Source organism: Nerophis ophidion, linkage group LG08, assembly GCF_033978795.1.
Source record: "Nerophis ophidion isolate RoL-2023_Sa linkage group LG08, RoL_Noph_v1.0, whole genome shotgun sequence".
Taxonomy (NCBI): domain Eukaryota; kingdom Metazoa; phylum Chordata; class Actinopteri; order Syngnathiformes; family Syngnathidae; genus Nerophis; species Nerophis ophidion.
The window spans coordinates 64,150,503-64,169,635 of NC_084618.1; the positions used below are offsets into that span (position 1 = coordinate 64,150,503).

The 19,133-nt window shown below is 39.3% G+C and overlaps 1 protein-coding gene across 1 annotated transcript in view; it reads left to right on the forward strand.

Moving 5' to 3' along the window:
- Window positions 1-858: 858 nt before the first annotated feature.
- LOC133558163 (ubiquitin carboxyl-terminal hydrolase 31-like) overlaps window positions 859-19,133 on the forward strand; it is a 36,034-nt gene continuing 17,759 nt past the window's right edge. The window contains exons 1-6 of the mRNA XM_061909336.1: window positions 859-1,968; window positions 14,921-15,058; window positions 15,132-15,220; window positions 17,536-17,628; window positions 17,716-17,851; window positions 17,916-18,066. Coding sequence (XP_061765320.1) covers window positions 1,384-1,968; window positions 14,921-15,058; window positions 15,132-15,220; window positions 17,536-17,628; window positions 17,716-17,851; window positions 17,916-18,066 — 1,192 coding nt within the window. The 5' untranslated portion in view covers window positions 859-1,383. The remainder of the gene's footprint in view (window positions 1,969-14,920; window positions 15,059-15,131; window positions 15,221-17,535; window positions 17,629-17,715; window positions 17,852-17,915; window positions 18,067-19,133) is intronic.

Genomic DNA, 19,133 nt, shown 5'->3' on the forward strand with positions numbered 1-19,133 from the left:
AACTTTTTCCACGGACTAATAAATTCGAAAATAAAATAAAAATGAGGTGGACGGGGTTTGGTGGTAGCGGGGGGTGTATATTGTAGCGTTCCGGAAGAGTTAGTGCTGCAAGGGGTTCTGGATATTTGTTCTGTTGTGTTACAGTGCAGGTGTTCTCCCGGATTGTGTTTTGTCATTCTTGTTTGGTGTGGGTTCACAGTGTGGCGCATATTTGTAACAATGTTAAAGTTGTTTATACGGCCACCCTCAGTGGGACCTGTATGGCTGTTGACCAAGTATGTGTGTGTGAAAGCCGCACATATTATGTGACTTGGCCAGCACGCTGTTTATATGGAGGAAAAGAGGACGTGACGACATGTTGTAGAGGACGCTAAAGGCAGTGCCTTTAAGGCACGCTCCCAATATTGTTGTCCGGGTGGAAATCGGGAGAATGGTTGCCCAGGGAGATTTTCGGGAAGGGCACTAAACTTCGGGAGTCTCCCGGGAAAATCGGGAGGGTTGGCAAGTATGAGTATCAGCGGTGAATGTGGTGTTACCGGCGGGCCAGCTCTAATGTTGATTTTATATTGCCTCAAGGGCCAAATGAAATTAAACGGCGGGCCATGTTTGGCCCACGGGCCAGTGTTTAACATCCATGATTTATGTCGACTTTTTTTCATTCTAATGTGTACATCAGACATTATCTGGCAACGTGCGGTGATTGGCGCTTGCCTTGCAGCGCTTGGAGTCTGTATGGAGACTGATGGAGCGTCACCCAGCATCCACCTGCTCTCCTCCAACATGGACCAGTGTTTGGCTCTGACGTCATCCGTCACCGCCCTGCCCGCCCGCCTGCCTGCAGTGTCGCTGCCTACAGATGAGGATGGAGACCATAAAAGCGGCCTTGCCGTCAACTATTGTCCCGAGCGGGCGTTAAGGGACTCGAACGTTGACGCAAGTGACCCCTGCCCTCGTTTCAAAAAGGGGTGGAGAGGGGGAAAAAACCGAGCGAGGAGATGCTCCTCTTCGGCGGCGGGCTGCGGGCTACCACCGAGCACCATGGAGCCTCTTTAGGGACGACATCCACCGGGTAAACATCACCGAAATCCACCGAAATCCTCGCAACGGCGCGATTTTGAATACACGACGAGGCTTCCATCATGACGAGGTTGGTGTTTATGTCTTCGAGGCGCTGAGGATCCAGCGCCCCCCGTGACACGGGCCGTGTCGTGCCCGGGTAGGAGATGCCTTGTGCGGCCACGCGTGCGAGCTTCGCCCCGGTCCGAGAAGGCTCTTCCGTGTTTATGTTGGCGCCACTACCAGGCCTTTGAGTGGAACATGAGCTCGGCAGAGGATGTAAGTGAAGTTTAAAATAATAAGAAGAGGAAGAAAAAAGAAGCCATTATGTCGAAAGTGGTCAGCAACAAGGAGAAGAAATCCTTCAGCAAAAAGCTGTTCCGCCGGAGTTCAGTCCGCTCCGTGGGCAGCTTCATGAACAGAGTTCTCCGGACTCTTTCCACGCTGTCTCATTTCAGCACCGACGAGCAGGCCGCCCACGACGACAAGGACGACGCCGCGCTGATAGCGACCACCACCGGGGGCTCGGTGCCGTCCGACGACAGCGACTGCGGCGGGTTCCCGTTCGGGGACAAAGTGCCAGGCGTGGCCGGCCTGAAGAACCACGGCAACACCTGCTTCATGAACGCCATCCTGCAGTGCCTGAGCAACACCGAGCTCTTCGCGGAGTACTTGGCCTTGGAGCAGTTCCGTGGAGGAGGAGGAGGAGGAGGAGGAGCAGGTTGTGGAGGAGGAGAGGCCGGGAGTGGGAACGACAGCAAGGCGAGTAAGTCCAACGGGGTGCTGGTGCAGAAGAAGGGCAGCCGGCAGCAGCAGCAGCAGGAGTCCGGGGAGGTGACGGAGCAGCTCTCTGGTCTGGTCCGAGCTCTGTGGACCTTTGAGTACACTCCTCAACACAGCAGGGACTTCAAGGTGAGTACAAGTGTGTGTGCATCATTCCATATAGCAGGGGTAGGGAACCTATGGCTCTAGAGCCAGATGTGGCTCTTTTGATGATTGCATCCGGCTCTCAGGTAAATTTGAGCTGACATTGCTTAACACGATAAGTTATAAACCATTCCACTTGTAATCGCAGTGTTAAAAATAATGTTCAAAATATAAAACATTCTCGTGAATTTTTAATCCATCCATCTGTTTTCTACCACATCTGTTCAAGAAGCTGCGTTAATGGTAAGAAGTTATTTATTTGTTATTGGTTAGTGTGTGGCTTTCCCTCATGGGGGTTCTTCAGACCACCAAACACCGACATGAGAGCCTGTTTCAGGGTTACAATATTGTTTTATTTTTCAATAAGTCTGTTAGTTGCTTTCCAGCAATTGTCTTTTTCTCTTTCGTTCTCGCTCGCACTCTGGCTCCAGCCTCAACCCCATCTCTCCTCCTGGCTGCTGCTTATAACAGAGCAACAGGTGATTAGATAACAAGGCCCAGGTGGGCCATCTATCCTGGCACACCCCATTTCGCTGCAGGTCCACAGGCCACGCCCCCCTCCACAGTTAGCTTCAGAATAACAATTTTATTACAAAGAATAAGAGACTTATTATACTCTAGAAATGTTGGTCTTACTTAAAAATGCAAGTGTTTAGTTGTGTTCAGTGTTAAAAAAAATATTATATGGCTCTTACAGAAATACATTTTAAAATATTTTGCTTCTTGGCTCTCTCTGCCAAAAAGGTTCCCGACCCCTGCCATATAGCAATCACCATATACCATATTGAGCTTGGAGAGTCTCCAACTTGGAGAGCTTGGAGAGTCTTCAAACTTATTTTAGATCCGGGGGCCATATGGAGAAAAATCTACTCCCAAGTGGGCCGCACTGGTAAAATCACGGCACGATAACTAAAAAATAAAGACAACTTCAGATTGTTTTCTTTGTTTAAAAATAGAACAAGCACATTCTGAAATTGTAGAACGCATATTGTTGTTGTTGTTTTTTTTTTTTACACATCCATGTTGCGGTTAGTAGTATTCCATCTTTATTTGTCGTTAGTTATATTATGAATTATATGATAATGTTCATCAGTCAACTCATTGGTGTTAATTTTCAATCTATCAAGATAAATAAATTATATCAAAATCAAATTACAGGATGTTATTTATACAGTTTGATCATTTTCTTTGAATGATGTACTAACATGGTTTAATTTGTACAAATGCAGCATAATCTACAAAGATTTGCTATTGCGACATTCACTGGAGAAATTTAGAATAGCAGTTTCTTTCATTCAAAAATTTCAGGTACATTTTAAAAATAGAACAAGCACATTCTGAATATGTACAAATCATAATGTTGTTGGGTTTATTTTCACACTTACATGTTGCGGTTAGTAGTGTTCTACCTTTGTTTGTTGTTATTTATACTTTCTGAATAAATTATGTGATAAAGCAGTGTTTTTCAACTTTTTTTGAGCCAAGGGAAATTGTTTGCGTTGAAAAAAATCCGGAGGCGAACCATCAGCAGAAATTTAAAAAATTAGACTCAGTTGACAGTAAAAAGTCATTGTCGCAATTGTTGGATATGACTTTAGAGGCCTACTGAAATTAGATTTTCTTATTTAAACAGAATAGCAGGTCCATTCTATGTGTCATACTTGATCATTTCGCGATATTGGTATATTTTTGCTGAAAGGATTTAGTAGAGAACATCGACATTAAAGTTCGCAACTTTTGGTCGCTAATAAAAAAGCCTTGCCTGTACTGGAAGTAGCAGACGATGTGCGCGTGACGTCACTGGTTGTAGAGCTCCTTAGATCCTCACATTGTTTACAATCATAGCCACCAGCAGCGAGAGCGATTCATACCAAGAAAGCGACAATTTCCCCATTAATTTGAGCGAGGATGAAAGATTCATGGATGAGGATAGTGAGAGTGAAGGTCTAGAACAGTGATTCTTAACCTGGGTTCGATCGAACCCTAGGGGTTCGGTGAGTCCGCCTCAGGGGTTCGGCGGAGGTCAAAACACACCCGACTTATCGTGTAAATACAAACTTCTCCCTATCGGCGTATTATGGATACGGCAACAGCTGACTGATTTGCAGGTGCGTAATTTGTTGTGAGTTTATGCATTGTGTTGGTTTTGTTGTTTGAACAAGGTGATGTTCATGCACGGTTCATTTTGTGCACCAGTAAAAAACAACAACATTTTAACACTTTAGTATGGGGAACATATTCACCATTAATCAGTTGCTTATTAACATGCAAATTTCTAACATATTGACTCTTAACTAGTCATTATTAAGTACTTATTAATGCCTTATTCTGCATGGCCTTATTATAACCTTAACCCTGACCCTAACCCTAACCAAATAACTCTTAATTAAGTCTTTATTACTTAGAATATGTTCCCCTAGTGTTCAAGTAACTCTAAATTAAGTCTTTGTTACTTAGAATATGTTACCCATACTAAAGTGTTACCAGAAACATATAACTTCGTCTTGAATTTAAAAAACACTTTATTTTTCACTGAAGAAGGGTTCGGTGAATGCGCATATGAAACTGGTGGGGTTCGGTACCTCTAACAAGGTTAAGAACCACTGGACTAGAAGAAAAAAAAAAAGACCAAGGCAGTGGGAGCGATTCAGATGTAATTAGACACATTTACTAGGATAATTCTGGAAAATCCCTTATCTGCTTATTGTGTTACTAGTGTTTTAGTGAGATTATATAGTCATACCTGAAAGTCGGAGGGGTGTGGTGACCACAAGTGTCTCTGAGGGAAGCCATGGAGGAGCCAAGAAAGTCGCAGCTGCCTTTTTGACAGCTGCAGGAGGAACAACACAAGCTCCGCTCATGTCTCCGGTAAGAGCTGACTTATTACCACAATTTTCTCACCGAAACCTGCTGGTTGACATGTGGTAGAGAACCATGTTCGCTTGACCGCTCTGTTCCATATTAAAGCTTCACAACAAACAAAGAAACACCGGCTGTGTTTGTGTTGCTACAGCCGGCTGCAATACACCGCTTTCCACCAACAACGTTCTTCTTTGTAGTCTTCAATATTAATTGAACAAATTGCAAAAGATTCAGCAACACAGAAGACCAGAATAGTGTGTAATTATGCGATAAAAACAGACTACTTTTAGCCGTGATCTGTGCTGGGAGAACATGTTCGCTACCACCGGTGACGTCACGCGCACGCGTCATCATACACGTCATCATTCCGCGACGTTTTCAACAGGATACCTCGCGGGAAATTTAAAATTGCATTTTAGTAAACAAAACTGGCAGTATGGGCATGTGTTGCAATGTTAAGATTTTATCATTGATGTATAAACTATCTGACTGCGTGGTTGGTAGTAATGGGTTTCAGTAGGCCCGTAAACCATAACCAACCATGCATCAATATAGTTATTGTCTAATACATTAAGTCACATCACGCCATGACTTACTTTGAGTTTTTTGCTGTTTTCCTGTGTGTAGTGTTTTAGTTCTTGTCCTGCGCTCCTATTTTGGTGGCGTGTTCTCTTTTTTTGGTATTTTCCTGTGGCAGTTTGTTTTCCTTTGAGCGATATTTCAGTTTTTTTTTTTTATCCTTCCTTGTGGGTACATTGTGGATTGTCATGTCATGTTCGGATGTACATGGTGGACTCCGTCTTTGCGCCACAGTAAGTATTTGCTGTCATCCAACATTCTGTTTTTGTTTACTTTGTAGCCAGTTCAGTTTTAGTTTCGGTCTGCATAGCCTTCCCTAAGCTTTAATGCCTTTTCTTAGGGGCACTCACCTTTTGTTTATTTTTGGTTTAAGCATTAGACACTTTTTTACCTGCACACTGCCTCTCGCTGTTTCCGACATCGACAAATCAATTAGCTACCTGCTGCCAACTACTGATATAAAAGAGTATTACACGGTTACTCTGCTGAGCTCTAGACAGCACCGACACTCAGCAACAACACATCATTTGCAGACTATAATCACTGGTTTGCAAAACATATTTTTAACCCAAATAGGTGAAATTAGATAATCTCCCACGGCACACCAGACTGTATCTCACGGCACACTAGTGTACCGCAGCAAAGTGGTTGAAAAACCTTGCTGTAAACAACATTAGGGTCTCAAACTAAACTTACTTGGGGCCCGCTTCAGGTAAAACACTGCTGAATTCCTTCAGGATCACCTTGTAACCATGTGACCACACTTCTACCAGCAGCTATAGTATAGTAAAGTAAAGTTAAAGTACCACTGATAGTCACATACACACTAGGTGTGGTGAAATTACCCTCTGCATTGGGCTCATCCTCTTGTTTCACCCCCTGGGAGGTGAGGGGAGCAGTGAGCAGCAGCGGTGGCCACGCTCAAGAATTATTTTGGGGATTCAACCCCCCCAATTCCAACCCTTGATGCTGAGTGCCAAACAGGGAGGTAATGTGTCTCATTTATATAGTCTTTGGTATGACTCGGCCGGGCTTTGAACTCATGACCTACCGATCTTAGGGCGGACACTATAGTGCAGGGGTGTCTAACTCATTTTATATTGGGAGATGGCGACTTTTCCAGGGTGTACCCCCCGCAATCCCGAACGAGACAAGCGGTAGAAAATGGATGGGATGGGAAGGCCACACTGAGAAAAATCTACTCCTGAGTGGGCCGGACTGGTAAAATCACGGCATGATAACTTAAAAATAAAGACAACTTCAGATTGTTTTCTTTGTTTAAAAATAGAACAAGCACATTCTGAAAATGTACAAAACCTAATGTTGTTTTTTTTACACTCACATGTTGTGGTTAATAGTATTCTATCTTTATTTGTCGTTTTTTATACTTTCTGAATAATTTATGTGACAATGTTCATCAGTCAACTCATTGGTGTTCATTTTCAATCTTTGGTGTTAATTTTCAATCCATCCAGATAAAAAATAGTATCAAAATCAAATTACAGGAGCTTATTTATGTAGTTTGCAAAAAAAAAAAAAAAAAAATCACATATGCACAGGTGGATAGAGTAGCCAGAAATTGTACTCAAGTAAGAGTACTGTTACTTTAGAGATGTATTACTCAAGTAAAAGTAAGGAGTAGTCACCCAAATATTTACTTCACTAAAAGTAAAAAGCATGTTGTGAAAAAACTACTCAAGTTCTGAGTAACTGATGAGTAACCTGTCCGTTTAATCATGACGGCAACAAGTAATGCACAAAAACATAAAAATAGCAATGAACAAATTCAGAGCCAGGAATATCTCTTAAGCAACTAAAACAATAACATACAGTGTATATTAAATAATATATATTTGATTTAACACTGTATTGAAAAAAAAATTGAAAATGAATTTTACCTTTGCAACGTCATTATACCATTGGCCAAGTTTTATATTCATAAATGTAAGTTTCTCATCCCCCGACCTGTTTTTGTGTGCATTTAAAAAAAGATTTAGAACTCTACATTAAAACACTCTACCTCTAACAACCCAAAAGCTGGGAAAACGATGATGCTGTGTTCCAAATTTAAGTTATTTACTGAGATTGAGTGAGCCTATGGCTTTGCACTTTGTTTATTATATATATAAATGGGTAAATAAATGGGTTGTACTTGTATAGCGCTTTTCTACCTTCAAGGTACTCAAAGCGCTTTGACACTACTTCCACATTTACCCATTCACACACACATTCACACACTGATGGAGAGAGCTGCCATGCAAGGCGCCAACCAGCACCCATCAGGAGCAAGGGTGAAGTGTCTTGCTCAGGACACAACGGACGTGACGAGGATGGTTCTAGGTGGGATTTGAACCAGGGACCCTCGGGTTGCGCACGGCCACTATCCCACTGCGCCACGCAATATATATATATTTTGCATTCTATCTTAGTTACTTTGAATTTACAACCCCCCGTAGCTGTTTTGTACTGTTTTTATACTTTCTTTGATTATTATTTTCAACTGTTTGTAAATGTTTAAATTTAAAAATAAAGGTTAATAAAAAAAAAGGAAAAAAAGTGTCCAGTTAATCATGTGACCACCTGGCTCTGTTTGATTGGTGAAACGGAGTCAAACGTCACCAGTGACTGCATTTGATTGGTGAAACGCAGGCATGTGATGGATCCTACTTTGAAGGTCTGTCTGACCAACCAAAACAAGCAAAGAGTGCATTAACAGATCATTAAAAATCAGTAGCGAGTTGCGAGCTGAATGTAGATAAATGGAGCGGAGTAAAAGTAGCGTTTCTTCTCTATAAATATACTCAAGTAAAAGTAAAAGTATGTTGCATTAAAACTACTCTTAGAAGTACAATTTATCCCAAAAGTTACTCAAGTAGATGTAACGGAGTAAATGTAGCGCGTTACTACCCACCTCTGCACATATGCATCATCTACAAAGATACAAAGAATTGCTATCGCGACATCCAGTGGACACATTTAGAACAGCGGTTTCTTTCATTAAAAAGTTTCGGCTTATTTTTATACTTAGCAAACTCATCCCGGGGCTTCACGGTGGCAGAAGGGTTAGTGCGTCTGCCTCACAATACGAAGGTCCTGAGTAATCAGGGTTCAATCCTGGGCTCGGGATCTTTCTGTGTGGAGTTTGCATGTCCTCCCCGTGAATGCCTGGGTTCCCTCCGGGTACTCCGGCTTCCTCCCACGTCCAAAGACATGCACCTGGGGATAGATATGTGGGCAACACTAAATTGGCCCTAGTGTGTGAATGTTGTCTGTCTATCTGTTGGCCCTGCGATGAGGTGGCGACTTGTCCTGGGTGTACCCCGCCTTCCGCCTGATTGTAGCTGAGATAGGCACCAGCGCCCCCTGCAACCCCAAAGGGGAATAAGCGGTAGAAAATGGATGGATGGAAACTCGTCCGTACGTTTGACACGTTGAACTGTGATAAGTCATTATAAAATGTAAAATTGTATGTCAAAATTATATTGTTGAGTTCCCCGGGATGTGGCCGGAAACACTTGAAAGTCCTTTTTTTTTTTTTAGATTTAAGAATTACTGTAGATCAGGGATGTCACACATGCAGCCTGCTTTTATTTTTACTGTAAAATTACGGCCACAAACCTGCCAGTTTGGTACCTTAAAATTCATCTTTTTTTACAGGGTTGTTTGCATACAGGAAGTTTAATTTTAGTGTCTGTGTCGTAGTTTTAGTAATTGTTGAGTTATTGTCCCTAATACATTTACATTGTACTATTAGCTGCCCAGGGTGTCCAAGCCGCTATTACACTAAACTAGGAATTTTAGTGGAGGGCCACAAAATTGAAAAGAAGTTTTATTATAAAGGGTTTTGTTTACAGATTTTTCATACTAAATTAACTTACACTCTTTACCCTCGGGACCAAATTGGACCCATGGACCCCAATTCTAATCACATTTTTAAAAATTTTGCGGAATTTTCATCAAATTATTATTGTTACTAACTATTACTGCCTGCCTTAGTCAAGGCTGCAATACCTCATCATGAATATTGTTACAGTGCAATCAAAATATTACATGGATATTACCACTGAAAACTAAAATTGGTAATATAAAATAAAAAAAATAAAAAACACCAAATGATTGAAAGAGCAACTTAGCATTCACACAATAAAAAGCACTTTCTATTTATAACTTTTCACATGTCAGCAGTTTATACGTTTTTCCGGTGTCCGAGTGACTGCTCATGTGTCTGTATAATCTTTGTGCCTCTTATATTATACCAGTGAGTTAGTTCTAAGTAAGATTTGTCCTAATTTTTTTTTTTCCCAAAAGCTGGAGATCTTTTTACAGCTGAGATAGGCTCAAGCACCCCCCAAAAGGGACAAGTGGTAGAAAATGGATGGATGGATGGATGGAGGTCTTTTTAGAAAGGCTTACTTGAGGGGAGAGAGAAGTGCAAATGAACACACTGCTTCTTCTTAAAAGTGTTCCTATTTTGGGTGTTTTTGTTTGCCAGCCAGAGTATAAATGTCTGACTGGGTTTAGATCTATTCTGTCTCGAGCGACAGCCTCTAAATATCTGCGATGAGGCAGCAATTCACCATCACAATTAGCTTTGACGACATTTAAAGACAAAAGAACAAAGTTACGGTAAATGCAATAAAATACATGCTATACTGTATGCCTTGTGATTGACTGGCATCCTTCCTTTGTTTTGAATCAGCTGGGATAGGTTCCAACGTTGGCAATGTTTGTGTTGTTCTTTAAAATTGTATTTCATGCCCTGTGATTAACTTGTGTCCTGTTCATAAGTCAGTTAGGATAGGCCCCATCTTTCTGCAGCATTGTACAATGAAGTAAGGGAACGAAGTCCATCCTTTGTTTTTTTTAGCTTGTCCTCATTATGGTAACAGGTAAGCTGGAGCCTATCCCAGCAGTGTTCTCTGGCAGGGCACATATCGACAAACAACCATTCACACTCACATTTACACAATATAAAGTAATATCCCAAAATGTATTTATTTACTATTTTCGTGCAGTTGGGAGAGGCCCCAGCCCTCTCTGCGACCCCGAAAGGACAGGCAGTAGAAAACGGATGGATAGATGTTGTTTTATTTATTTTATCTGAGTCCGCAGGAATAGGTTCTCGCTCCCTGCCACTCAGAAAAACTTTTTAATTTCATTTTATTTTATGAAATACCCTGTGATTGACTGGCATCCTATTTTATTCATTGAAAGTCTGTCTCTCTGCCAAAATTAGTTAGGATGGGCTCCAGCCTTCTGCAATAGTTTATCATTTTGTTATCATTGGTAAGTATATGTAAGTAACTTCCCCCTCTATCTCCAAATTACATATTTATTAGTTTTAGTGTATTGTATTCATTTTTGCCTAAGTCAGCTGGGATAGGTTCCAGCTGCCTGCAACTCTGAACAAGATAAGTGGTAGAAAATTGCTGCATTTTGTGTTGTGATGTATCCATCCAGCCATCCATTTTCTACCGCTTATTCCCTTTGGAGTCACGAGGGGCGCTGGTGCCTACCTCAGCTACAATCGGGCGGAAGGCGGTGTACACCCTGCACAAGTCGCCACCTCATCACAGTGTTGTGATGTATTTCCTGCCATATGTGTAACTCATGTTCTATTCATGGTGCATCTGTCTTATCTTAGGGCGAGTCAACTGTGATAAGCTCCAGCTCTCTGCAATGTTTACCCATGAAGTAATAAGATCATTGATTTATTTTAAATATTATTGTATTCATGTTGCCGTCAGGTGGGATAGGTTCTAGCTCCCGTGCAAACTTGAACAGGATCAGACGTTGTGCCATATTTTGTTATGATTAAGAAGTAAGTAAAGCACCCAAAATATTGATATATTTATTATTTTTGTCACATTTATTTCGCTTTAGTTAGCTGGGGTCGGTTGTAGTTCTTTGCAAATTTGAACAGGATAAGCGGCAAAACATATTGTTTTTATTACATGCCACGTTATTCTGTCTGCCTTTTGACTTACATGAACTGGGCTGGGCTCCAGCTTTCTGCCATTATTAATTTGTCACCATTAAGAAGTAAAAAAAAAAAGTTTTTTGTTTTAGTCTGTTGGAATAGGTTCTAACTTTCGGCAAATTTAAACAAATCGTATGCATTTAATTTAAGTGATTTATGTCATGTTCTGGTAAGGACTGGTGGTTTCTTCATGGTGAGTCTGCGTTCTCTCTAAATAGCTGGGATAGGTTTCAGCCTCCTGCAACATTTTGTTATCATATTTATTTTGTTATTTAAAATTAAGTAACCTGCTCCCCAAAATGTGTGTATTTAATATTTCTCTAATATTAATTTTGCCATAGACAGCTGGGATAGGTTCCATCTCACGGCAAACTTGAATAGGGATAATAATTGTATGTCCTGGCATTGATAGGCTCCAGCTTTCGCCCATATTTTGTCATTAATTTGTTAGAATTAAAAAGTAAGTAAATCACCCGAAAGATGGTATGTATTTAAAATATTTCTTGCATTTATTTTGCCTTAGTTAGCTGGGATAGGTTCTAACTTCTAGCTTCCGGCGACTGGATAAATTGTAGAGATTTAATTTAATGTAATTGATTTATTACAGTAACCAACTTGGATGGATTCCAGCTTTCTTATATATTTTATTTTGCTATCACTAAAATGCAAGTAAACCACTCCAAAAAAAAATTGGATGAACTTAACATTTTGTTACATTTATTTTTCCTTAGTTAGCTGGGTGTGATTCTGGCTCCGGCAACATTTTATTATCATACCCATTTTGCTAACATTTAAAATGAAGTAACCTGATCTCCCAAAATGTATGTATTACATATTTCTATAATATTAATTTGGCCATAGTCAGCTGGGATAGGTTCTATCTCCCGGCAAACTCGAACAGGGATAAGTCATATCATTTCCTGTAATTGAATAATTGTATGTCCTAGTATTGACTAGGGTGATATACATGTGTTCATGCTGGGTGTGCCTTATTCCCTATCTGGGAAAGGTTCCAGCTTTCTGGCATATTTTGTCATTAATTTGTTATCATTAAAAAGTAAGTAAACCACCAGAAAGATGTGTTGTATTAAATATATTTATTACATTTATTTTTGCCTTGGTTAGCTGGGATAGGTTCTAACTTATAGCTACCTGCAAACTTAAACAGGATAATATTTACTGTAATTTATTTGTTACAGTAATCAACTGCTGGGATAAATTCCATCTTTCTTCTATATTTTATTTTGCTTTCACTAAAATGTAAGTTAACCACTCCAAAAAAAATAAAAAAATCAGATGTACTTTTGCTTTAGTTATTTTATTTTATTTTGCTTTAGTTAGCTGGGATAGGTTCTTGCTCCCAACTCTTGGCAAACTTGAACAAGTACTGTAGTGGTAGAAATGTAATTCAATTGATTTGATTCATGTCCTGGTATTGACTTGTGGCATATTCACTGTGAGTCTGCCTTCTTCCCTAGATGAGCTGGGGTAGGTTCCAGCATCTTACAATATTTATATTGTAATTGTTTTCTCATCATTTAAAATTAAAAACATATATTTATGTACTGATTTCGTTATATCTATTTTTTCTTAGTTGGCTGGGATAGGTTCTAGCTCCCAACTCTTGGGAAACTTGAACAAGTACTGTAGTGGTAGAAATGTAATTTAATTGATTGGATTCATGTCCTGGTATTGACTTGTGGCATATTCATGGTGAGTCTGCCTTCTTCCCTAGATGAGCTGGGATAGGTTCCAGTATCTTACTATATTTTATTGTAATTATTTTATTATCATTCAAAATTAAAAACATTTATGTGTGTCTTATTTTTGTTGTATCTAGTTTGTCTTATTTGACTGGGATAGGTTCTAGCTCCCAACTCTTGGAAAACTTGAACAAGTACTGTAGTGGTAGAAATGTAATTTAATTGATTGGATATACTGTATGTCTTGGTATTGACTTGTGACATATTCACGGTAAGTCTGCCTTCTTCCCTAGATGAGCTGGGATGGGTTCCAGCGTCTTACAATATTTTATTGCAATTATTTTCTTATTATTCAAAATTAAAAACAAATATGTATGTATTATGTTTGTTATATCTATTTTGTTGTAATTGGCTGGGATAGGTTGTAGCTCCCAACTCTCGGCAAACTTGAACAAGTACTGTAGTGGTAGAAATGTCATTTTATTGATTAAATTCATGTCCTGGTATTGACTTGTGGCATGTTCATGGTGAGTCTGCCTTCATACCTAGATCAGCTGGGATAGGTTCCAACATCTTACAATATTTGTTTGTAATTATTTTCTTATCATAAAAAAATAAAAACATATATGTATGTATTATTTTTGTTGTATCTATTTTTTCTTAGTTGGCTGGGATAGGTTCTAGCTCCCAACTCTTGAAAAACCTGAACAAGTACTGTAGTGGTAGAAATGTAATTTAATTGATTGGATATATGTCTTTGTATTGATTTGACATATTCACGGTGAGTCTGCCTTCTTCCCTAGATGCGCTGGGATAGGTTCCAGCGTCTTACAATATTTTATTGCAATTATTTTCTTATTATTCAGAATTAAAAACAAATATGTATGTATTATATTTTTTATATATATTTTGTTTTAGTTGGCTGGGATATGTTCTAGCTCCCAACTCTTGGCAAACTTGAACAAGTACTGTAGTGGTAGAAATGTCATTTTATTGATTAAATTCATGTCCTGGTATTGACTTGTTACATGTTCTTGGTGAGTCTGCCTTCATACCTAGTTCAGCTGGGATAGGTTCCAACATCTTACAATATTTGTTTGTAATTATTTTCTTATCATTCAAAATTAAAAACATATATGTATGTATTATTTTTGTTGTATCTATTTTTTCTTAGTTGGCTGGGATAGGTTCTAGCTCCCAACTCTTGGCAAACTTGAACAAGTACTGTAGTGGTAGAAATGTAATTTAATTGATTTAATTCATGTCCTGGTGTTGACTTGTGGCATATTCATGGTGAGTCTGCCTTCTTTCACAAATGAGCTGGGATAGGTTCCAGCATTTTACAATATTTTATTCTAATTGTTTTCTTATCATTCAAAATTAAAAAACATATATGTATGTATAATTTTTTTGTATCTGTTTTTTCTTAGTTGGCTGGGATAGGTACTAGCCTCCCGAAACTGAAAAAGTGGTCGACAATGAATGTATTTTGTTTACTTAATTTCCTGCCCCGTAAATAGCTGGTGTTCTGTTCATGGTGCTGACTTAAAGCCGTTTTACTGTGAACCATCTAGCATCGTTATTCTTTATGGGGTGATAATCAGAGCACACATGTACAGTACAGTATGTACAGTAGTGTAGACTCCAGGTCTCATGGGATAAGTAGCTTTCATGACAAGTGAGCAGAGGTGACTTTAGTTGTGTCGTCAGCCAACTGTCACTTGTGTCCTTGCTCCTCATCCACAATGACAAATATTACATGAGCAAGGTGGCAATTCAGTTCTATTCTCTAAAAGAATCCAACTATTTGCAGAACGTGGTGTCAAAAAGTGCTCTTCAGTTCAAGGGGAACTCGCAGCATGACGCCCAGGAGTTTCTCCTGTGGTTGCTGGATCGAGTTCACGAGGACCTCAACAACATCATCCACCCTGACGTGCGACCCCCCAGGACGGTAAACGGCAAGACGGTAGCTGACATTCATTATGCATGCGCTGTCTTAAGTTGTGTTGTTTTTGTGTTTGCAGCCTCCAGTCGAAAATGAAAATGCTCCTGAAGGATCTCCGTTGCCAACGCCTGGCTCTTTTGTGCAGGAGCTTTTCCAGGCACAATACAGGTTAGCACAAAGAGTGTGTTTGTATGTGACCAACACACCATGACCATATATAAGCTGCGCCCCCCTCTGGGACTGATTGTGTTCCTCTTTGTTTGTATACTGTAGTAATATACGTTTGTCAAATAATGCACGGCTTGATGTTTTTCTGTGCAAATACCAGCTGCTCAAAATCTTGGGATTTATAATCTTACTTACCATCGCTAATATTGACCTATTATTCTTAGAGTAGATAGTCATGACTTATTTGATGTACACTGATATCAACTTCTCTTGTATTGGCTTGCCTCACTTTCCTCGTGATGTCTCGTTCTATTATATAATTAATGACAAATCTAGACATATCTTAAGGTTTTCTTATACAGATCTATCTTGTATTCACTTTATTTGGTCTGGTCCATCGTATCTTGATTTATTTCCTATTTACTTTTTTAACACTTACTTTTTTATGTAAACATACTTTATTGACCTTGACCTGATCTTAAAGTGAATTGTCTTAGCTTTACTTTCCCCTTCATGTCGTTGCCTGTCATGACTTGTATTGTGTCAACATATTAAATGTTGACATATATTGGCATCTCATCTTCACTTAAGTATCATCTTATTTAATCTTGACCGTTATAATACGTTGATATCTTACATAGACTTGTTTTACTTCCTTTTCTCTTTTACATACTTTCCTTTTGTATTGTCTTGACTATCTTATCACATCTTATGTAAACCTTTTTATACTTTATTGATTTACTGTATGTGAAATCAACTTGTGTTAATATCTTATTCAAACTTGTCCTACTTTTTTCTTATTTGACACTGACTCATGTAGATTGATTTATACAGACTTATATGGTTGACATGTATTAACGTATCCTATTTTCTTTGTTTGTACTGTTTTCTATTATCTTGAGTGTTGTTTGTTGACATGTATGCACCCTTCTTGTCTTTTACTTATTCGCACTTGTTTTTTATGAAGCCAAGCCACGTGTTACAACAGCGTAGCATTGTCTTGCTGAAATAAGCAGGGGCGTCCATGATAACGTTGCTTGGATGGCAACGTATGTTGTTCCAAAACCTGTATGTACCTTTCAGCATTAATGGTGCCTTGGGCACTAATATACCCCCATACCATCACAGATGCTGGCTTTTAAAGTTTGCACCGAGAACAATCCGGAATTTTTTTTCCCACTTTGTTCCGGAGGATACGACATCCACAGTTTCCAAAAACAATTTGAAATGTGCACTCGTCAGACCACAGAACTCTGTTACACTTTGCATCACTCCATCTTCGATGAGCTCAGGCCCAGCGAAGTCGTCTGCGTTTCTGGGTGTAGTTGATAAATGGTTTTCGCTTTGCATTGTTGAGTTATATCTTGCACTTACAAATGTAGCCACAAACTGTAGTTACTGACAGTGGCGTTCTGAAGTGTTCTTGAGCCCATGAGGTGATATCCTCTACACACTGATGTCGGTTTTTAATGCCTTACCGCCTGAGTGATCAAAGGTCACGTTACGTGCAGTGATTTGTCCAGATTCTCTGAACCTTTTGATGATATTATGGACCATAGATGGTGAAATCCCTATATTCCTTGCAAAAGCTCGTTGAGAAATGTTTTTCTTAAACTGTTCGACAATTTGCTCACACATTTGTTCACAAAGTGGTGACCCTCGCTCCATCCTTGTTTGTGAATGACTGAGCATTTCATGGAAGCTGCTTTTATACCCAAGCATGGCCCCCACATGTTCCCAATTAGCCTGTTCACCTGTGGGATGTTCCAAATGAGTGTGTTATGAGAATTTCTCAACTTTCCCAGTCCTTTTTACCACGTGTGCCAGCTTTTTTGAAACATGTTGCAGGCATCAAATTCCAAAGGAGTGACTATTTGCAAAAAACAACAACGTTTTCCAGTTTGAACATTAAGTATCTTGTCTTTGCAGTCTAATAAATTGAATATAGGTTGAAAAGGATTTGCAAATGGTTGTATTCTGTTAGTTTTTTTTGACGATTTACACAATGTACCAACTTCACTGGTTTTGGGGTTTGTATTTTACACAGTAAGCGTTATCATGACTTGATTTGTCTCATCCAACATCTTTGTTTATCTTGACTTATTTTACATTTGCCTTATTCGTTTTTCTTGACTTTTCTTTGCTTACGTAGGTTTGGTATTTTGTTGTACCTTCTTGACACAGGTGTCTTTTTTTAATGCATGCCTTTTTAAAATAATGTTCCATGCCTAGACAGCTTTGTAGATATTTTTCAAATGTCCATGTTCTTCTTTAAAAATGGCGAGTTGCATGGCTTTGATGGTGTTTCCGCACAGATCCTCCCTGACGTGTCCTCACTGCCAGAAACAGAGCAACACCTTTGATCCTTTCCTCTGCATCTCACTGCCAATCCCGGTGCCTCACACACGGTGAGCCAGCGTTACACAGAGACCAAGACGATGCTAAAATTAGAGGATAATGTCTATCTTTGACGTATCTATTTATTCCTTGGCTAGGCCCTTGTATGTAACAGTGGTGTACCAGGGCAAGTGCTCCCACTGTATGAGAGTGGGCGTCGCCGTGCCCCTGTCAGGTACCGTGTCCAGGCTGAGGCAAGCTGTGGCCCAAGAGACCAAAATCCCCGCCCAACAGGTACCTCCTCCTTTGGAGCTGTTTCGAATCCATGTAGGGATTAAATTTCAACATCTTGCCTCAGATCGTCCTCACAGAGATGTACTATGACGGCTTCCATCGCTCCTTCTGCGACGACGACGACGACCTCGAGATCATCCAGGAGAGCGACTCCATCTTTGCGTTTGAGACGCCGGAGCTCTTCAGGCCCGAACAGATCCGCTCGAAGAGAGGCGGTACAACATCCTCTTTGTTTAGATCAGCGGTGTCAAACGTACGGCTCGAGGGCCGGATCTATTTTACCCGACCCGCGGGATGAGTTTGCTGGCATAAAAGTGTACTTGAAATTTTTGAATGTAAGAAACAGCTGTTCTAAATGTGTTCACGAGATGTCACAATAGCAATTATTTGTATATTTGTAGATGATGCTACATATGTACAAAATAAACCACATGATCAGTCGAGGAAAATGATTAAACTACATAAATAACATACTGTAATTTGATTTTTATATAATGTTTTTATTTTGATAGAATGTAAATTAACATCAATGAGTTGACTGATTAACATTGTCACATAATTTATTTAGAAAATATAAATAACGACAAAAAACACTATTAACCACAACAGGTAATTGTACAAAAAAACAAACACTAACAACATTATGATTTGTAAAATTTCAAAATGTGCTTGTTCTATTTTTAAACAAAGAAAACAATCTGAAGTCGTCATCATTTTTAAGTTATCGTGCCATCATTTTACCAGTCTGGCCCACTTGGGAGTAGATTTTTCTCCATGTGGCCCTCCCATCTAAAATGAGTTTGACACCCTTGTTTTATATCACACTTGCAGGAGGCCCAATTATAATTGGCACTCACTAGACACTTCATTAGGTACACCTTTTTGTCCTAATAAAAGTCAAAGTGGTATTAAATTCAACAGTACAGTTAGTGGAAATATGATAAACAGTTTAATGAATTACATTTTTCATGAAATAAAATGTAATTCGATTGTAAAATATTTAACACAATTCGTATTGAATGTATTAAAATAACAAAATAACAGAAGGGAAACTTAAATTGCTTAAAAAAAACATTTACTGATATTTTTTTTCTACAAATGATCTGTATCCCTTCTTGATTGTAGTTTTAATTATTTTTATTAACTGTATTAACCCGATTATGAGATGGTAAAAAAAAGAGTCTCAAATACCCTTTATGTCAAAAAAGAAATTTGACGTCAAACAAATTTATTCCAAGCAACCATTTTTATTTCACTGATCATGGAAAACATTGTTTAAATA